Below are 17267 nucleotides of genomic sequence, written 5' to 3' on the forward strand. Positions count from 1 at the left end.
TACAATGAACAGTGTGGTGATTTTTAATATGTTATCTGCATTATTTAGATCCAAGTGGTTCAGGGATTATCTAATGCACTTGAAAGCTTGCACGGATAAAACACTTAACTTATCTTTCAGAATAAAGCACAGTTTGACAAATGGGAGTCAAATTTATCTGATACATCAAAAGTTGCACAGGTACCTTCTGTAAGCTGGTGGCAGATTGGCAATGAAGCTATAGCTATGACGGAAAAACCAGTTGGTAAGAAACCTTATGATAACTGTTCGCTAATGAAATGAGAATCACAACTCGGCTAGCGTAAGTCCAATAACTCAAAGGGTGTAAGCTTGAGTCCTGGGCGAAATAAATGCTTTCCCGTCCTAAATGATAATACAGCAACTTTAAAGTACTTAATCATCTAGTTCTGTTTCAAGAATAGTAGCCCTTTATTTTTGCTGGAAACAAATTATGGGGTTGGTATAAGAATTGCAAGATACTGCTATTACAGGCTGTATCTGACACGCAAAACGCAAGAGCAGATAATTATAAAATATGCTTAAGCTTCATGTTTCACTATTGGATGTGCCACGGTCTGTCAATTATCTCCGCTGTTTTGTTATTAAATCTTCCGGTCAGTGGGGAGCTGTGGAATGTAAGCGGTCAGTGGGGAGCTGAAGAATGTAAGGCTAGCAGTTTTATCTTACGGTCAGTGGGGAGCTGAAGAATGTAAGGCTAGCAGTTTTATCTGCCGGTCAGTGGGGAGCTGTAGAATGTAAGGCTAGCAGTTTCATCTTACGGTCAGTGGGGAGCTGTTGAATGTAAGCTAGCAGTTTTATCTTTCGGTCAGTGGGGAGCTGTAGAATGTAAGGCTAGCAGTTTCATCTTACGGTCAGTGGGGAGATGTAGACTGTAAGCCTAGCAGTTTTATCTGCCGGTCAGTGGGGATCTGTAGAATGTAGGTTAGCAGTTTCATCTTCCGGTCAGTGGGGAGCTGAAGAATGAAAGGCTAGCAGTTTTATCTTCCGGTCAGTGGGGAGCTGAAGAATGTAAGGCTAGCAGATTTATCTTCTTGTCAGTGGGGAGCTGTAGAATATAGGCTAGCAGTTTTATCTTCTGGTCAGTGGGGGAGCTGTAGAATGTAAGGCTAGCAGTTTTATCTTCCGGTCAGTGGGGAGTTGAAGAATGGCTAGCAGTTTCATCTTACGGTCAGTGGGGAGCTGAAGAATGTAAGGCTAGCAGGTTTATCTGCCGGTCAGTGGGGAGCTGAAGAAAGTAAGGCTAGCAGTTTCATCTTACGGTCAGTGGGGAGCTGAAGAATGTAAGGCTAGCAGTTTTATCTTACGGTCAGTGGGGAACTGTAGAATGTAAGGCTAGCAGTTTGATCTGCCGGTCAGTGGGGAACTGTAGAATGTAAGGCTAGCAGTTTTATCTTACGGTCAGTGGGGAGTTGATGAATGTAAGGCTAGCAGTTTTATCTTACGGTCAGTGGGGAGCTGTAGAATGTAAGGCTAGCAGTTTCATCTTACGGTCAGTGGGGAGCTGAAGTATGTAAGGCTAGCTTTTTTATCTTCCGGTCAGTTGGGAGCTGAAGAATGTAAGGCTAGCAGTTTCATCATACGGTCAGTGGGGAACTGTAGAATGTAAGGCTAGCAGTTTGATCTTTCGGTCAGTGGGGAACTGTAGAAAGTAAGGCTAGCAGTTTTATCTGCCGGTCAGTGGGGAACTGTAGAATGTAAGGCTAGCAGTTTTATCTTACGGTCAGTGGGGAACTGTAGTATGTAAGGCTAGCAGTTTGATCTGCCGGTCAGTGGGGAGCTGTAGAATGTAAGCTAGCAGTTTTATCTTCCGGTCAGTGGGGAGCTGGAGAATGTAAGGCTAGCAGTTTGATCTGCCGGTAAGTGGGGAGCTGTAGAATGTAAGGCTAGCAGTTTGATCTTCCGGTCAGTGGGGAGCTGTAGAATGTAAGCTAGCAGTTTTATCTTGTGGTCAGTGGGGAACTGTAGAATGTAAGGCTAGGAGTTTTATCTGCCGGTCAGTGGGGAACTGTAGAATGTAAGGCTAGCAGTTTTATCATACGGTCAGTGGGGAACTGTAGAATGTAAGGTTAGAAGTTTGATCTGCCGGTCAGTGGGGAGCTGTAGAATGTAAGCTAGCAGTTTTATCTTCCGGTCAGTGGGGAGCTGTAGAATGTAAGGCTACCAGTTTGATCTGCCGGTCAGTGTGGAGCTGTAGAATGTAAGGCTAGCAGTTTGATTTTCCGGTCAGTGGGGAACTGTAGAATATAAGGCTAGCAGTTTTATCTTCCAGTCAGTGGGGACTGTAGAATGTAAGGCTAGCAGTTTTATCTGCCGGTCAGTGGGGAGCTGTAGAATGTTAGGCTAGCAGTTTTATCTTACGGTCAGTGGGGAGCTGAAGAAGGTAAGGCTAGCAGTTTTATCTGCCGGTCAGTGGGGAGCTGAAGAATGTAAGGCTAGCAGTTTGATCTGCCGGTCAGTGGGGAGCTGAAGAATGTAAGGCTAGCAGTTTTATCTGCCGGTCAGTGGGGAGCTGAAGAATGTAAGGCTAGCAGTTTGATCTGCCGGTCAGTGGGGAGCTGAAGAATGTAAGGCTAGCAGTTTGATCTTCCGGTCAGTGGGGAGCTGTAGAATGTAAGCTAGCAGCTTCATCTGCCGGTCAGTGGGGAGCTGAAAAATGTAGGCTAGCAGTTTTATATTCCGCGGTCAGTGGGGAGCTGTGGAATGTAAGGCTAGCAGTTTTATCTGCCGGTCAGTGGGGAGCTGAAGAATGTAAGGCTAGCAGTTTTATCTTCCAGTCAGTGGAGAGCTGAAGAATGTAAGGCTAGCAGTTTTATCTTCTGGTCAGTGGGGAGCTGAAGAATGTAAGGCTAGCAGTTTTATCTTCCGGTCAGTGGGGAGCTGAAAAATGTAGGCTAGCAGTTTCATCGTACGGTCAGTGGGGAGCTGAAGAATGTAAGGCTACCAGTTTTATCTGCCGGTCAGTGGGGAGCTGAAAAATATAAGGCTAGCAGTTTGATCTGCCGGTCAGTGGGGAGCTGTAGAATGTAAAACTAGCAGTTTTATCTTCCGGTCAGTGGGGAGCTGTAGAATGTAAGGCTAGCAGTTTTATCTTCCGGTCAGTGGGGAGCTGAAGAATGTAAGGCTAGCAGTTTCATCGTACGGTCAGTGGGGAGCTGAAGAATGTAGAGCTAGCAGTTTTATCTTCCGGTCAGTGGGGAGCTGTAGAATGTAAGGCTAGCAGTTTCATCTTACGGTCAGTGGGGAGCTGTAGAATGTAAGGTTAGCAGGTTTATCTGCCGGTCAGTGGGGAGCTGTAGAATCTAAGGCTAGCAGTTTCATCTTACGGTCAGTGGGGAGCTGAAGACTGTAAGGCTAGCAGTTTCATCGTACGGTCAGTGGGGAGCTGTAGAATGTAAGGCTAGCAGTTTTATCTGCCGGTCAGTGGGGAGCTGTAGAATGTAAGGCTAGCAGTTTCATCTTACGGTCAGTGGGGAGCTGTAGAATGTAAGGTTAGCAGGTTTATCTGCCGGTCAGTGAGGTGCTGAAGAATGTAAGGCTAGCAGTTTTATCTGCCGGTCAGTGGGGAGCTGTGGAATGTAAGGCTAGCAGTTTTATCTGCCGGTCAGTGGGGAGCTGTAGAATGTAAGGCTAGGAGTTTTATCTGCCGGTTAGTGGGGAGCTGTAGAATGTAAGGTTAGCAGTTTCATCTTACGGTCAGTGGGGAGCTGAAGAATGTAAGGCTAGCAGTTTTATCTGCCGGTCAGTGGGGAGCTGTAGAATGTAAGGCTAGCAGTTTCATTTTACGGTCAGTGGGGAGCTGTAGAATGTAAGGTTAGCAGGTATATCTGCCGGTCAGTGGGGAGCTGTAGAATGTAAGGCTAGCAGTTTCATCTTACGGTCAGTGGGGAGCTGAAGAATGTAAGGCTAGCAGTTTCATCGTACAGTCAGTGGGGAGCTGTAGAATGTAAGGCTAGCAGTTTTATCTGCCGGTCAGTGGGGAGCTGTAGAATGTAAGGCTAGCAGTTTGATCTGCCGGTCAGTGGGGAGCTGAAGAATGTAAGGCTAGCAGTTTGATCTTCCGGCCTGTGGGGAGCTGTAGAATGTAAGCTAGCAGTTTTATCTTCCGGTCAGTGGGGAACTGTAGAAGGTAAGGCTAGCAGTTTGATCTGCCGGTCAGTGGGGAACTGTAGAATGTAAGGCTATCAGTTTTATCTTACGGTCAGTGAGGAACTGTAGAATGTAAGGTTAGCACTTTGATCTGCCGGTCAGTGGTGAGCTGAAGAATGTAAGGCTAGCAATTTTATCTTCCGGTCAGTGGGGAGCTGTAGAATGTTAGGCTAGCAGTTTGATCTGCCGGTCAGTGGGGAGCTGTAGAATGTAAGGCTAGCAGTTTGATCTTCCGGTCAATTGGGAACTGTAGAATGTAAGGCTAGCAGTTTTATCTTCCGGTCAGTAGGGAACTGTAGAATGTAAGGCTAGCAGTTTCATCGTACGGTCAGTGGGGAGCTGAAGAATGTAAGGCTAGCAGTTTTATCTGCCGGTCAGTGGGGAACTGAAAAATTTAAGGCTAGCAGTTTGATCTGCCGGTCAGTGGGGAGCTGAAGAATGTAAGGCTAGCAGTTTGATCTGCCGGTCAGTGGGGAGCTGAAGAATGTAAGGCTAGCAGTTTTATCTGCCGGTCAGTGGGGAGCTGAAGAATTTAAGGCTAGCAGTTTGATCTGCCGGTCAGTGGGGAGCTGAAGAATGTAAGGCTAGCAGTTTGATCTTCCGGTCAGTGGATAGCTGTAGAATGTAAGCTAGCAGTTTTATCTGCCGGTCAGTGGGGAGCTGAAGAATGTAGGCTAGCAGTTTTATCTTCCGGTCAGTGGGGAGCTGAAGAATGTAAGGCTGGCAGTTTGATCCTCTGGTCAGTGGGGAGCTGAAGAATGTAAGGCTTGCAGTTTTATCTTCCGGACAGTGGGGAGCTGAAGAATGTAGGCTAGCAGTTTCATCGTACGGTCAGTGGGGAGCTGAATAATGTAAGGCTAGCAGTTTTATCTGCCGGTCAGTGGAGAGCTGAAAAATGTAAGGCTAGCAGTTTGATCTGCCGGTTAGTGGGGAGCTGTAGAATGTAAAGCTAGCAGTTTTATCTTCCGGTCAGTGGGGAGCTGTAGAATGTAAGGCTAGCAGTTTTATCTTCCGGTCAGTGGGGAGCTGAAGAATGTAAGGCTAGCAGTTTCATCGTACGGTCAGTGGGGAGCTGAAGAATGTAAGGCTACCAGTTTTATCTGCCGGTCAGTGGGGAGCTGTAGAATGTAAGGTTAGCAGTTTCATCTTACGGTCAGTGGGGAGCTGAACAATGTAAGGCTAGCAGTTTGATCTGCCGGTCAGTGGGGAGCTGTAGAATGTAAGGCTAGCAGTTTCATCTTACGGTCAGTGGGGAGCTGTATAATGTAAGGTTAGCAGTTTTATCTGCCGGTCAGTGGGGAGCTGTAGAATGTAAGGCTAGCAGTTTCATCTTACAGTGAGTGGGGAGCTGAAGAATGTAAGGCTAGCAGTTTCATGGTACGGTCAGTGGGGAGCTGTAGAATATAAGGCTAGCAGTTTTATCTGCCGGTCAGTGGCGAGCTGTAGAATGTAAGGCTAGCAGTTTCAACTTACAGTCAGTGGGGAGCTGTAGAATGTAAGGTTAGCAGGTTTATCTGCCGGTCAGTGAGGTGCTGAAGAATGTAAGGCTAGCAGTTTTATCTGCCGGTCAGTGGCGAGCTGTGGAATGTAAGGCTAGCAGTTTTATCGTACGGTCAGTGGGGAGCTGAAGAATGTAAGGCTAGCAGTTTCATCGTACGGTCCATTGGGAGCTGAGGAATGTAAGGCTAGCAGTTTCATCTTACGGTCAGTGGGGAGCTGTATAATGTAAGGCTAGCAGTTTCATCTTACGGTCAGTGGGGAGCTGAGGAATGTAAGGCTAGCAGTTTTATCTTACGGTCAGTGGGGAGCTGTGGAATGTAAGGCTAGCAGTTTTATCTGCCGGTCAGTGGGGAGCTGTAGAATGTAAGGCTAGCAGTTTTATCTGCCGGTCAGTGGGGAGCTGTAGAATGTAAGGCTAGCAGTTTTATCTTACGGTCAGTGGGGAGCTGAAGAATGTAAGGCTAGCAGTTTTATCTGCCGGTCAGTGGGGAGCTGTAGAATGTAAGGCTAGCAGGTTTATCTTCCGGTCAGTGGGGAGCTGAAGAATGTAAGGCTACCAGTTTTATCTGCAGGTCAGTGGGGAGCTGTAGAATGTAAGGCTAGCAGTTTTATCTGCCGGTCAGTGGGGAGCTGTGGAATGTAAGGCTAGCAGTCAGTGGGGAGCTGAAGAATGTAGGCTAGCAGTTTTATCTGCCGGTCAGTGGGGAGCTGAAGAATGTAAGGCTAGCAGTTTTATCTGCCGCGGTCAGTGGGGAGCTGAAGAATGTTAGGCTAGCAATTTTATCTTCCGCGGTCAATGGGGAGCTGAAGAATGTAAGGCTAGCAGTTTTATCTGCCGCGTTCAGTGGGGAGCTGAAGAATGTAAGGCTAGCAATTTTATCTTCCGCGGTCAGTGGGGAGCTGAAGAATGTAAGGCTAGCAGTTTTATCTTCCGGTCAGTGGGGAGCTGTAGAATGTAAGCTAGCAGTTTTATCTGCCGGTCAGTGGGGAGCTGTAGAATGTAGGTTAGCAGTTTTATCTTCCGGTCAGTGGGGAGCTGTATAATGTAGGGCTAGCAGTTTTATCTTCCGCGGTCAGTGGGGATCTGAAGAATGTAAGGCTAGCAATTTTATCTGCCGCTCAGTGGGGAGCTGTGGAATGTAAGGCTAGCAGTTTTATCTTCCGCGGTCAGTGGGGAGCTGAAGAATTTAAGGCTAGCAATTTTATCTTCCGGTCAGTGAGGAGCTGTAGAATGTAGGCTAGCAGTTTTATCTGCCGGTCAGTAGGGAGCTGTAGAATGTAGGCTAGCTGTTTTATCTTCCGGTCAGTGGGGAGCTGTAGAATGTAAGCTAGCAGTTTTATCTTCCGGTAAGTGGGGAGCTGTAGAATGTAGGCTAGCAGTTTTATCTTCCGGTCAGTGGGGATCTGTAGAATGTAGGCTAGCAGTTTTATCTTCCGGTCAGTGGGGAGCTGTAGAATGTAGACTAGCAGTTTTATCTTTCGGTCAGTGAGGTGCTGTGGAATGTAAGGCTAGCAGTTTTATCTTCCGCGGTGAGTGGGGTGTTGCAGAATGTAAGGCCAGCATTTTGAGCAGAGTAATCTGCTACCTCTTTAAGTATTTGAGGCGCTTGCATCGATATGGAATCGCTGTATAATTTCCTTTCTGTTCCCGGAAACCTTAAGTAATGTCAAAAATGTTACACACCAGTCCTTCATCAAAGCTTTGGAGATATGATATATTGACAATACATGTTTGTAGGTGTAATCATCGACACTCATTGTGTTTCACAGAAGGGATGGATACAGTATAAAGATAATAATATGGGAATACCGGACACGCCACAGTACTACTTCACTAACAATCCTGCTCATGCGCACACGGAACCAGACGGAACGCTTTGGAGTGCTTCCATTGCCGTTAACTTTGTCTCAGGAACTCGCCTTAAGATAAGGTCAAAATATTCACACGCACGCAAGAGAGTGATTTATATATAACATCTTAATCAGAGCGTTGAAATTAACTTCTGAATATTATGCTAGCTATATGTTTAAAACGTGTGCTTTTCAATATCAAGTCAATATAAACCTCGACAAAGCAACAATTAGGTAATGTTTGGCATTAAAACAACTTGATTTGTATTTAGTTGTGAAAGGATACTTTCCTTTTTGATTGAAAAACAAGGCCTATCAAAGTGATTAAAATAACATTCCTAGATGAATTCAGGACCAGTTTTTTCTTAGCTTGGCTCTCTATACAACTAAATTAATCGATCAATCAAAAAATACTGCGTTTCAATACCCGAATGTCTTACAATACCCTGATTGTCTGAATATCAATACACTGTCAGTGCAGTTCTGATAATAAGACCTTTTTATACTGTTGAATTCGTTTGCCTAGGTTGCAGATAAAATCAAATCTATTTATCAGACGGCTTCAGGAAGCATGTTATAGCCGCCATTATTTTGTTAATTTTGGCTTATTGCGAAGCAATAGGAGCATCGAGATCATTACTGAGTTCGTAAGTTTTATTGTCAACCATCGAAAATAGTATTATTTCAATAATAGAATAAAAATCAGTGACAACACATTTCTGCAATTCATTCGATGGAATGTAAGTTATATAATAGCATTTGTAATATAAATTACGAGAAAAGTACCATTGTTCAACAGCTCATGGGGAAAATGATCTTACAAGAAGGTACATAGTTGGGATTTTACGGTGCCAACTTGAGAAATGGATTGTAGTTTCGCGTGCTTTGTTGGCAAATAAAACACGGTTTTAAGTTCAGATGCGTAGAAATCGAATCACGAAAGCCTGAGTGATTAAATACGATGCATCTGAACGAAAAAAAACGTGTTTTATTTGCCAATAAAGCACATAAAACTAAACTTTATTTCCATTTAACACGTTTCGAATTACACCAGGCTGGAATGAAATGCAGTTTTAAATACAAGGGAGTAAACAGGAATAGCCAAAGGCAGGTCATTTTGTGAAACGAGATAATACACGGTAAAATCCTTCTTTTTGTTTACATAAAAGAAAAGCTTAAAAGTGTTAGAATTGTAGATTAACCATAAGTACACATTCATTTACAGATTTCATATTTTTCAGTCGACTAGTGTACAAAGTGGATGCCGACAAATTTCGACATGTAGTCGGTACTTACAATTATGAGGACGCAGATCTCAGTAGATGCAGGGGATGGAACCCATACCCTGACTTCAGTTCCAGATTCGGATACATACACTCGTTCTGCATGACTGAAAACTATATCATCCTACCGGAAACCGGATACATGCACGATCCCTGTTTCTATAGTAAGAACATGATACAAAGGCATGTCAAATTATTATAGAGTTTCGTCCCAAAAAAAAATCGGACGGTCCCTGAATATATTATAAACATGCCGGTGGTTTGCTATCAACATGATCATACTTGAATGCTACTATAAACATTTAAAAGAATTATACTAGTAATGAGACAGCTGTCACTAATAAAACCTATTCGATAGTAACTTTTGTGAAAGTTCGCACATGACCTATCAACAGGATGCCGACAAAGTTTCACTGGCAATGAATGAAGTTTAACGTGTCAGAATCGTATTGCGTAAGCGCGATTCATGGATTTGCCGATCCTATTCTGTCGTTCATTTCGCATGAACACCGAAAATAATTATCAAGTTCATTTCTTAAATATTTCAGGACGTTTAATATGACGTTATGATACGTCTATATATTTCAGGACGTTATGATACGTCTATATATTTCAGAACATTATTATACGTCTATATATTTCAGGACGTTATGATACGTCTATATATTTCAGAACGTTATGATACCTCTATATATTTCAGGACGTTATGATACGTCTATATATTTCAGGACGTTATGATACGTCTATATATTTCAGGACGTTATGATACGTCTATATATTTCAGGACGTTATGATACGTCTATATATTTCAGGACGTTATGATACGTCTATATATTTCAGAACATTATTATACGTCTATATATTTCAGGACGTTATGATAAGCACATGCCATTTTTTCCACAAAGCTTTCATTATGAGCCAAATGGCTTCGTGAGACTGTTGGTGATGCGGAAGTCTGACGGGGAGTTTATTGCGAATATCACAATGCCGCCGTTCTTTGTAACTCACCAGGTAGTAACATAAGGACAAAAATTTCTGAAATTTTCGGCGTACACAATATGAGGTTATACGAAATACACATCTTTCTAAAGATGTCCAGGAGTTGTATCTTTAATAAAGTCAGTGTTCTAGGGAAAATAAGCCGGAAATGTTTCTTTTATGCTGACTAAAATAACCTAAACATTTTGTAACAAATAATAAACAAATAAAATCTACAGCAAAAATAGAAAACTTATCAAATTTAGTGTTCGTCATGCATGAAATTTAAACTTCGTTTCGGAAAACATGATTCAAACAGTGAGACAATTTCTGCAACTTACAGTACAAATTGGTGTAATTTTTCTCGAATTTTGTCCTGGGATTTAATTTTAAAAGGTTCTGCAGTTTTCATCAAGAAAAAGTACATGTTTTTGTTATCTTAATTTACATTATGAAAATATATTCAAGTGCAGTTTATGTTAACTATTAGAATTTTCGGCGTAAATGGAAATGTACACGACTACGTAAATTCAAACGTTTTTTGATCAATTCCGAAGGGTTTTCTCAAAGCGCTTGATATAACACATTTTGAATAGCAATAATCTTAACGCATAATCCAGCAGATTACATACAAAGTCATAACAGGAACGTACGTACTGAAAAATCTGACACAAACTAATTGTGTGTTAAACAATATCAGCTCTTCCATTGGGTTGTCTTCTCAGCTGTACCACTATGAGACTTGGTATATCAACTGATATGTTATTCGTCGTTGTCTACAGAATGTACACTTGCTGTGGATGATTTATATTAAGTTTAACTTGAATCGAATAAGAACTGTAAAAGAAGCTGAAAACGAAAGTTATTGTGAAGGACGAATGAAAGGACGGACGATGCATATTGTATGCCATACGGATCTTTGACACCGAGGGAATGAACAGTTCTGTTCAGATTAAAAATATTTGTCATGTGCTTACGAGCGTCCCGAGGGCACCTGCGCATTGGGCGGTAACGAGGCTGTGCCATGACTATGACTATGATTTTTGTTAACGAATGAAACGTCATTTGTTGCTGTGTTGAGAAATCCGAAGTACATAATACATGTAGGTGGCCGTATACATATACATTTACGCCAAAAAGGTCGAATAAAGACTTGAAGTGTCTTTGCTTGAAATTATACACAAATATAAAAAAAATATGGTCATTAATCGCTTTAAATATTCAAGTTAAAGTGGGTGGGGTTGGGCAGTATCTAATTAATTAGAGAAGGTTCTTCAGCTGCTGGTTGGTAGGGAACCATGTGTTAATCTGCAGTGCGGTTTTACTAAATAAGATATTCTGTTAATAAGTTGTAATTGTTTATTATTCAGTTAGGATCTTATGAAGACGGTGACCTGATACATATGGACATGCTTACATACAATAATGCTGATGTCTACGCAATGGCTACCTTAAACGATCTTTATGTATGTAAATTAGTGCTTATCATGCAGAAGTAATGCAAACAAGTAGTTCTTTCATATTTACTACATAACAGAACAAGTGATCTTGTTGCTATATGTTTATTGTTCATTCATATCGATAGATTGTGGCAGTAAAGGCCTTACATATTGTCTTTTTAGTCATCATATCAGTGTATTTCTGGAACTGATTCTTCTTAAAACTATTATTACATTATTAAAATGTGTTTACCTTAACTTGCCTCTGTTTTGAAACATGAAGACTGTTTTCCCTGTAGACACCGTACACTACCAATGTCTCAAGAATTACAATCAATATGACAGACTTCACAGCGAGCATGCGCAGTCTGAGAAATCCAGCACGTGACCCCGCTGCTTTCGAGATGTCAAACATAAACTATGCTTATTATGGAAAGAAATACAAGTACGGATACATGGCAAGGAATATCTATCGGAAAGAAAGAAATGCGTTAACGAAGGTATTAAATCTGGTTACACCTGTTCTAACGGCAAAGAAGGCGTTGGTCATTTAGTGCATTTCTTCAGCCTCTAAAGCAAATAAAATATTAGTTTGACAAAAACATACCAACACCACGCATTAAGTAGCTATGTTTACGAAATATTTACGGGAAAAGCGTTAGATGTATTTTGCCAGCAATTCGTTTGTTGGAATCTATAAAACAAAATTATATGCAGTATAATACTAAAACATTCAAAATAACCTAAAATCATTTAAAATGTACATGAAATGATTGGTGAACTAATTTATTTTATCAAAGACAAATTGCAGAACAATAAAATGGTTGTTTTTTTATGGCATACAATTTTTTTTCTTCCTGCATAAATTGTAGATTTAAAATGTAATGAGCAAATCCCCTTCAGTTTATTGGTATCTTGTGTACAAGATTAAATGCTGAATACGTTCTACTAAATCAGAAGGTTTGTAATAAATATTTGCACAGTAAATAAATCTTGTCATATTAAACAGCTCAACGTAGATACAGGGGAGGAAATCCAGTACACATTTCCCGAGGGAATGTTTGTCCAGGAACCCCAGTTCGTCCCCAGACCAAACTCCACTGCTGAAGACGACGGTGTAGTTATAGCACAAGGCGTAGATGGCCGTAAACATAAAGGTATGGTATAACCAGAGACTGTGGCAGCGTAGATGGCCGTAAACATAAAGGTATGGTATAACCAGAGACACTGGTAGCTTTTTAAAATTCTAATATGCTTACACAAAATACCTTTACGGTTAACAACACTATCATTCTTCTTACAGGTCTTTTGAGGCTGAGTTTTATGTGTATGTCGTCGTACCGTTAACATTTAGAAAGAAGTAACGTTTTATTAGAAATTTCTTTTAGATTGAAATTATCTAAGAATATGACACAGGTATGAAAACAACAGGGGCAAGTGGCGCAATGGTTGATCTAAAATGTTAGGACCCGGGTTTAATTCCCGGTTGTGACTGATATCCGACAAGTGTTTGGGTCTGGACAATTAAAAAAGATTACGTTTCCAGTATCGGCCTAGACTAACATTCATGGTAATAGCTGACGCAAAGACAATGAATTTAATAGGTCACGTGACCGCTCCAGATGCTTATCCGGGGAGTTAAAGTTTGCAGCAGTATCGGCCTAAACTGGATGCTGAAGATATATGGTTTGCAGTAGTATTGGCCTAGACTGGATGCTGGAGATGTAGACCTGGCGCTGGAGATGTAAAGTTTGCAGCAGTATCGGCCGATACTGGATGCTGGAGATATAAGGTTTGCAGTAGTATTGGCCTAGACTGGATGCTGGAGATATAAGGTTTGCAGTAGTATTGGCCTAGACTGGGTGCTGGAGATATAAGGTTTGCAGTAGTATTGGTCTAGACTGGATGCTGGAGATATAAGGTTTGCAGTAGTATTGGCCTAGATTGGATGCTGGAGATATATGGTTGGTTTGCAGTAGTATTGGCCTAGACTGGATACTGGAGATATAAGGTTTGCAGTAGTATTGGCCTAGACTGGATGCTGGAGATATATGGTTTGCAGTAGTATTGGCTTAGACTGGATACTGGAGATGTAAGGTTTGCAGTAGTATTGGCCTAGACTGGATGCTGGAGATATATGGTTTGCAGTTGTATTGGCCTAGACTGGATGCTGGAGATATAAGGTTTGCAGTAGTATTGGCCTAGACTGGATGCTGGAGGTATATGGTTTGCAGTAGTATTGGCCTAGACTGGGTGCTGGAGATATAAGGTTTGCAGTAGTATTGGCCTAGACTGGATCCTGGGTGTATAAGGTTTGCAGTAGTATTGGCCTAGACATGATCCTGGGGGTATAAGGTTTGCAGTAGTATTGGCCTAGACTAGATGCTGGAGATATAAGGTTTGCAGTAGTATTGGCCTAGACTGGATACTGGAGATATATGGTTTGCAGTTGTATTGGCCTAGACTGGATACTGGAGATATAAGTTTTGCAGTAGTATTGGCCTAGACTGGATGCTGGAGATATATGGTTGGTTTTGCAGTAGTATTGGCCTAGACTGGGTGCTGGAGATATAAGGTTTGCAGTAGTATTGGCCTAGACTGGATGCTGGAGGTATATGGTTTGCAGTAGTATTGGCCTAGACTGGGTGCTGGAGATATAAGGTTTGCAGTAGTATTGGCCTACACTGGATACTGGAGATATATGGTTTGCAGTAGTATTGGCCTAGACTGGATACTGGAGATATATGATTTGCAGTTGTACTGGCCTAGACTGGGTGCTGGAGATATAAGGTTTGCAGTAGTATTGGCCTAGACTTGGCGCTGGAGATATAAGGTTTGCAGTAGTATTGGCATAGACTGGATGCTGGAGACGTAGAGTGAACGCTGGAGATGTACAGTTTGCAGCAGTATTGGCCTAGACTGGATGCTGGAGATATATGGTTTGCAGTAGTATTGCTCTGTAGTTGTAAGGTTTGCAGTAGTATAGGACTAGACCGGATGCTAGAGATGTAGACTGGACGCTGGGTATGTAAAGTTTGCAGTAGTATCGGCCTATAAGTTAGCAGTATAGGCCAAGTCTTGATTCTGGAGAGGTACTGCTTCACTTAGTAACTGCCTGTACTGGATGCCAAGGAGGTACTGTTTCAAGCAGAGTCTGCCTGGACCTGATACCAAAGAGGTACTGTTTCCAGCAGCATCGGCCTAGACTGTATGCTGGAGAGGTCCTGCTACCAGCAGTGTAGGCCTAGACTAGATTCTGGAGAGGTTCTCTTTCCAGCAGTATCTGCCTAGAACGAATGCTGATGAGGTAAGGGTGACTACACTGGATGCTTGAGAGGTATTGTTTCCAATAATATCGATCTGGACTGATACCAAAGAGGTACTGATTCAAGCAGTATTGGCACAGACGGGATGCCGGAGAAGTATTTTTTCTATTAGTTTCCGTCTAGACTTTTTTGATGATTAGTGTATATTGGTTTAAAGGAGTCTTAAAATTACTTACAGTATAAATGTAAATTCTTACAAATTGTTCTTTCATTCAGCATTCATGGTAATAGTTGACGCCAAGACAATGAATTTGATAGGTCATGTGACCGCTCCCGATCTCGCCTTGTTTGGTCTACATAACAGGTATGAAACAACTGACTCAGATTTTTTGATATATTGGTATATGAACTTTACAGGTATAAAAATAATGACAAGTCAATTTGATCTTTATCAAGTGTTGTTTCTACCGAAGTGAAAAAATTACATAAAAGTAAAAGAAAAAGCTTTTTAATTTTAACATAGAATGAAGGGCTTTTCTGATATAATTTGGAAATCGAAACAGAACTGTTAATCTTTTTAATTTTTCATCTTTAACTTTTTTTAACGATGGACGTTTTTGCAGTTTTGATTTATTTTATAGAATATAGTTTTGCATAGGAAATACCTGAGTTTTACATTTGAAGACCATATAAAGAACTCGATTAGTTTCAAACTTGACCAAATGTTACGGAGAAATTCAATTGTAGTCAAAAAGCACTTGATAAGAATTTTATTATTCTTCTAATACAGCAGAACTTACAGCGGTTACTTTGATTCAGATATATATGGCTTTTATACTGCATGTATATACTGTGTATATGTAATAAGAGTGATCTAAGGTATCAGGACACCCAATTAAAACGGTATCTGCTCTCACAGTTAGATATTATAAAAGCGATTATCCTAACTATCTGAAAGTGAAAGCATTTCCATTCTATTTCAGATTTTATCCTCTCGATGGTGGGAGGACATATGTTACGGACACAGCACCAAACCACTCTCTCAATGCTGTCCTCGTGTTGTGCTTTCTTTACTTGTATATGTTACTACACACTGGGAACTGAAACAGTTAACAAAAATAAAGTTTCAGGCCCATAACACAGTAAAACAAATATATTACTTTTTATGTTTATACTTACTTCCACTGATTATTGTGGCATAATATACATAATTCTGAAACTTGAAGGTGTTATATGCCTGTTGGAATTGTTTAAATAAACAACAAAAGCAAAACAGTATACAAAAAAATGATACATAACTGGAATACAGATTTGCTTTAGAAACATATATTTGAGTTTTCACCATATACTATTGAAATGTTGTTAAAACATTTTCTGAATGTAACCGTTTTCATTTCAAAAATACCTTTTCAGTGTTGAAACAAGAAAAAAAATCACATATGCGTACACGATCTGGCAAATATGGTAGATATAGGAACACTGTGATTGTGTCTTTACCCAGAAAGTGTTTTTGTTCGTTATTTTTGCAATACAGCATATGTCATTTAAGTCTCACTTTTCATGAAACAATACATGTTTATACATATTTATGAAAATATTCAAGAAAACTTTTGTTAAAATACGAGATACTAATTTCAAAAACATTAGACCAAATAAAGAGATAAAATTACTTACACTCATGAGATTAATCTACAAAGAGTTGCACGAGAAGAAATGTGTGTTCGGTTATTTTTGAAACATTTGTATCTTAATAAACTTATAAACCGGACGCAATTCAGTATATTTCTGCTACTAGATTAATTCTCTCCCGTTATGGATCAATGTGTTTCTTGCACATTCTATAACATTACATGTATTTCCATTTTATCCTCTTAAAACGACAGAGAGAATTGATAAAGAAATACGTAAACGTTCAAAAATAGTTGTAAGTATATATACGTCGACATATTGAATGGTGACTTACAGAATCCGGGAAAAAGAGAGCTGTTACCTTATATAAAAGACGATGATTTAACAGGCCGGTGTTGCACTAAATTCACACACACTATTTATTGTTAGGCATGTAGAATATAGCACTAGACGTCTACGCACTTTTAAGTTATTCCGCTGGACATGTTACTTAAACCAACCAGCTATACCTGTCGTGAAATAGTGTTTCCCTATTTCATTTACTTGTTTACATAAAATACATATTAGAATCGAAAATAATATATAGCATAACCAATTTTAACATCTCAACAATACGAATCGAATATACGTCCCAGGGCTATGTTCCCTCGCGAAATTATTCCACAAGCCTATAAACTTATCGTAAATCCAAATCTACACCGTTGGTTCACAACTTCGTGTGCTGAATAACATTCCTATGAAGTTGTATGACTCAAGTTCAAATACATTGTAAGATATGTGCAACATAAATTAAAAGTCTACTTCAAGTCAACCTACTCCCGCCCCCCCCCGCCCCCACACACACCCTCCAAACACACACGCACGCATGCACGCACACACTCTCTCACACACACACACGCACACCTTTATATATAATATATATAAAGCGTAGGTATCATAGTCCTGACAAATATATTCAGGCTTAATATATATCAAATATCATGTATTATTTCTTTTGAAAGCACAGTTACATTTATGGCTTGTAATGTCTGTAAATATTGCAAATGCCGTAAAGAGACAGAGGATTGTTATTCCTGTCCCTCCGATAAATACAGCACTTCTTCTTCTGTCTTCCGCCGAAATCAATCTTCTTTTCGCTTTATTTGTCTTCTTAA

At 40.8% G+C, this 17267-nt stretch overlaps 1 protein-coding gene across 8 annotated transcripts in view; it reads left to right on the top strand.

The window, feature by feature from the left end:
• LOC123546399 (carotenoid isomerooxygenase-like) overlaps positions 1-16252 on the top strand; it is a 28675-nt gene extending 12423 nt beyond the window's left edge. For 7 of the 8 annotated variants that reach the window (XM_045332637.2, XM_045332634.2, XM_045332639.2 and 4 more), the window contains 9 exons: positions 121-244; positions 7406-7598; positions 8760-8965; positions 9670-9812; positions 11150-11245; positions 11518-11718; positions 12228-12375; positions 14761-14848; positions 15468-16252. In XM_045332637.2, coding sequence (XP_045188572.2) covers positions 121-244; positions 7406-7598; positions 8760-8965; positions 9670-9812; positions 11150-11245; positions 11518-11718; positions 12228-12375; positions 14761-14848; positions 15468-15588 — 1320 coding nt within the window. In that variant the 3' untranslated portion in view covers positions 15589-16252. Of the gene's footprint in view, positions 1-120; positions 245-7405; positions 7599-8759; positions 8966-9669; positions 9813-11149; positions 11246-11517; positions 11719-12227; positions 12426-14760; positions 14849-15467 lie in introns of all 8 variants that reach the window. The other variant, XR_008372298.1, reaches the window with a different exon arrangement.
• The last annotated feature ends 1015 nt before the right edge of the window (positions 16253-17267 follow it).

The sequence above is a fragment of the Mercenaria mercenaria genome, chromosome 9, assembly GCF_021730395.1.
Source record: "Mercenaria mercenaria strain notata chromosome 9, MADL_Memer_1, whole genome shotgun sequence".
In the NCBI taxonomy this organism is placed as follows: domain Eukaryota; kingdom Metazoa; phylum Mollusca; class Bivalvia; order Venerida; family Veneridae; genus Mercenaria; species Mercenaria mercenaria.